Source organism: Gekko japonicus, unplaced genomic scaffold, assembly GCF_001447785.1.
Source record: "Gekko japonicus isolate JY-2015 unplaced genomic scaffold, Gekko_japonicus_V1.1 scaffold1258, whole genome shotgun sequence".
In the NCBI taxonomy this organism is placed as follows: Eukaryota; Metazoa; Chordata; class Lepidosauria; order Squamata; family Gekkonidae; genus Gekko; species Gekko japonicus.
The window spans coordinates 398,162-398,380 of record NW_015176488.1 but is presented as its reverse complement, the minus strand read 5'-3'; the positions used below and the strand labels follow the sequence as shown (position 1 = coordinate 398,380).

General features: G+C 47.0%; 1 protein-coding gene across 1 annotated transcript in view; it reads right to left on the bottom strand.

Annotated features, from left to right (window-relative positions):
- Positions 1-219, bottom strand: part of PLCB4 (phospholipase C beta 4) — a 221,014-nt gene that overhangs the window by 24,680 nt on the left and 196,115 nt on the right. The window contains 1 exon segment of the mRNA XM_015427241.1: positions 95-144. Coding sequence (XP_015282727.1) covers positions 95-144 — 50 coding nt within the window.

Here is a 219-nt window from a genome sequence, read left to right as displayed (position 1 = left end):
GGACCACATTATACATTTCCATCTCATTTTTGCGTCTAGCCAGCCGTCGACGCCCACAGTTTAGGAAGAGGTTGCTGAGCCTCCGCTTCCTTACCTTTGTCTGCTTGAGGTCCTCTAACCTCACTTGTGGAATTAGGTCAATCCCTAGGAAAAACAATAAGGAATAACTGTGGCAGCAGCCGTTTCTACTTTCATGGCATCCGAGTGAGTTATCAGCAT